The sequence below is a fragment of the Pseudochaenichthys georgianus genome, unplaced genomic scaffold (assembly GCF_902827115.2).
Source record: "Pseudochaenichthys georgianus unplaced genomic scaffold, fPseGeo1.2 scaffold_1061_arrow_ctg1, whole genome shotgun sequence".
NCBI classification, from domain to species: Eukaryota; Metazoa; Chordata; class Actinopteri; order Perciformes; family Channichthyidae; genus Pseudochaenichthys; species Pseudochaenichthys georgianus.
Genome location: NW_027262026.1, coordinates 200 through 2,500, shown reverse-complemented (window position 1 = coordinate 2,500; position 2,301 = coordinate 200). Strand labels below are relative to the sequence as shown.

At 45.5% G+C, this 2,301-nt stretch overlaps 1 protein-coding gene across 1 annotated transcript in view; it reads right to left on the bottom strand.

The window, feature by feature from the left end:
* Positions 1–1,700, bottom strand: part of LOC117440595 (vitamin K-dependent protein C-like) — a gene marked incomplete at its 5' end in the record, with an annotated part of 4,412 nt that extends 2,712 nt beyond the window's left edge. Inside the window, 2 exons of the mRNA XM_034076830.2 lie at positions 341–459; positions 1,532–1,700. Coding sequence (XP_033932721.2) covers positions 341–459; positions 1,532–1,700 — 288 coding nt within the window. The remainder of the gene's footprint in view (positions 1–340; positions 460–1,531) is intronic.
* Between the last annotated feature and the right edge of the window lie 601 nt (positions 1,701–2,301).

The following is a 2,301-nucleotide window of genomic DNA, read 5'->3' as shown; positions in this document are numbered from 1 at the left end:
GGCCACCTTATGTATTATATTTAAGGCTTTACTGATGAGCCATAATAATGTCACCTGATGTTATTGAGTTAAAATATTAATATTGTGGCTTTCCAAGTTAACATTGATTGATATGACTGCGATAAAATGAGCATATACTTCTGCCAGGGGATGCCACCCCTCAACATCTCCTGCCACCCTCTGGCCACCCCACCCTATGGCCACCCCATGAATATTTGTCTAGATCCGCCCCTGTTACAGGTGAGTTGCAGGTTGATTAAAGATGAGGTTGAAGGTGACTTGCAGGTGAGTTCCCCAGCCAGTCAGCAGTTGAGCAGTAGCCACAGGTGAAGTGAGTTACCTGCCAGGGACTCTCCCCCTTCTTCCCCACCTCCCCCCCCACCATCCAGGGCAGCAGGCCGTCCCTCGGCTTGGTGTACGACGACCTGCTGATCAGCAGCTGGCCGCAGGAGGAGGGACCTGCTCGGAGAGAGAGGGGATTAAAGACGATACACCTGAGTGAAGGTGAGAGCATGGTGTTGTAGGGAACATCCTGAGTGTCCTCCTCCAACCTGAGAGTAGCATGCTAACAAGGGTATCAACTGTAGCTGTGAACATGACAGGATGTGTGACGACCTGGAAGAGCATCAGGACTGTGTGAGGCAGATGATAGCTATGTGATGAACATGATGACTCAGCCTCTATGGAGGGAGACATCAAGCATGCTCATTTCTGACGTGGAGCTAATCTGAAGTAAACATTGAATACTGCTTTCTGTTCCTCCATCTTGTGACTGTGTGACTCCCTCTCTTGGATATCAGCATGTGAAGGACACTGCTCAGGAACTAGTCTCTGTATGTGATGACTGCTTCCCTTCTGGAGAGGATCACAGACACACGGATCCTGAGGTTCAAGATCAAGCCGGGGACCAGGGATTATTAACATGTTTAAGTATTCAGAAAAAGTCATAATTTTGATATTTTTGAGAAAAAGTCATAATTTTGATATTTTTGAGAAAAAGTCATAATTTTGAGAAAAAGTCATAATTTTGAGATAAAGTCATATTTATGAGAACATTTCAACATTTTGATATTTTTGAGAAAAAGGTCAGAATTTTGATATTTTTGAGAAAAAGTCAGAATTTGGAGAAAAAGTCTGAACTTTGAGAAAAAGTCTGAACTTTGAGATTTTGACTACTTCCATTCTGGAGAGGATCACAGACACATGGATCCTGAGGTTCAAGCTCAAGCCGGGGACCAGTGATTATTAAAGTGTTTAAGTATTCAGAAAAAGTGAGAATTTTGAGAAAAAGTCCACATTTTTAGATAAAGTCATAATTTTGAGAAAAATTTCTATTTTTGAGAAAAATTTCTATTTTTGAGAAAGATTCTGAATTTTTAAGAAAAAGTCAGAATTTAGTTTGAATTTTAAGATTTTGACTCCTTCCATTCTGGAGAGGATCACAGACACATGGATCCTGAGGCTGAAGCTCAAGCCGGAGACCAGGAGAGTTCTCTAACAGGTGTGTAAATGTATGATCAGTCCTCCTCACCGATTGGGCTGCACTTCTTGGAGTCGTCGTGCAGTTTGTATCCGCTCACGCAGCTGCAGCTCCTGCTCAGGTTGTCTTTGCTCTCCGAACACGTGTGACCGCAGCCGCCGTTATCCACGGAGCAGTTAGTGGCCGTCCGAGCTGCACGGAAACACACCTCAGTACACACCTCAGTACACACACCTCAGTACACACCTCAGTACACACACCTCAGTACCACACCAAGTACACACCTCAGTACACACACCTCAGTACCACCACCTCAGTGCACACATCAGTACACACCTCAGTAACACCCCTCAGTTACACACCTCAGTACACACCTCAGTACACACACCTCAGTACACACCTCAGTACACACACCTCAGTACAACCTCAGTACACACACCTCAGTACACACCTCAGTACACACCTCAGTAACACACCTCAGGTGCACACCTCAGTACACACCTCAGTACACACCTCAGTACACACACATCAGTACACCCTCAGTACACAACCTCAGTACACACACCTCAGTACACACCTCAGTACACAACCCAGTGCACACCTCAGTACACACCTTAGTGCACACCTAAGTGCACACCTCAGTACACACACCTCAGTACACACACCAGTACACACCTCAGGACACACCTTAGGACCACACTTCAGGTACACCTCAGTACACACTTCAGTACACACCTCAGGACACACATCAGTGCACACATGCAGTACACACCTCAATTACACACCTCAGTACACACCACACACAACACACACACACACAC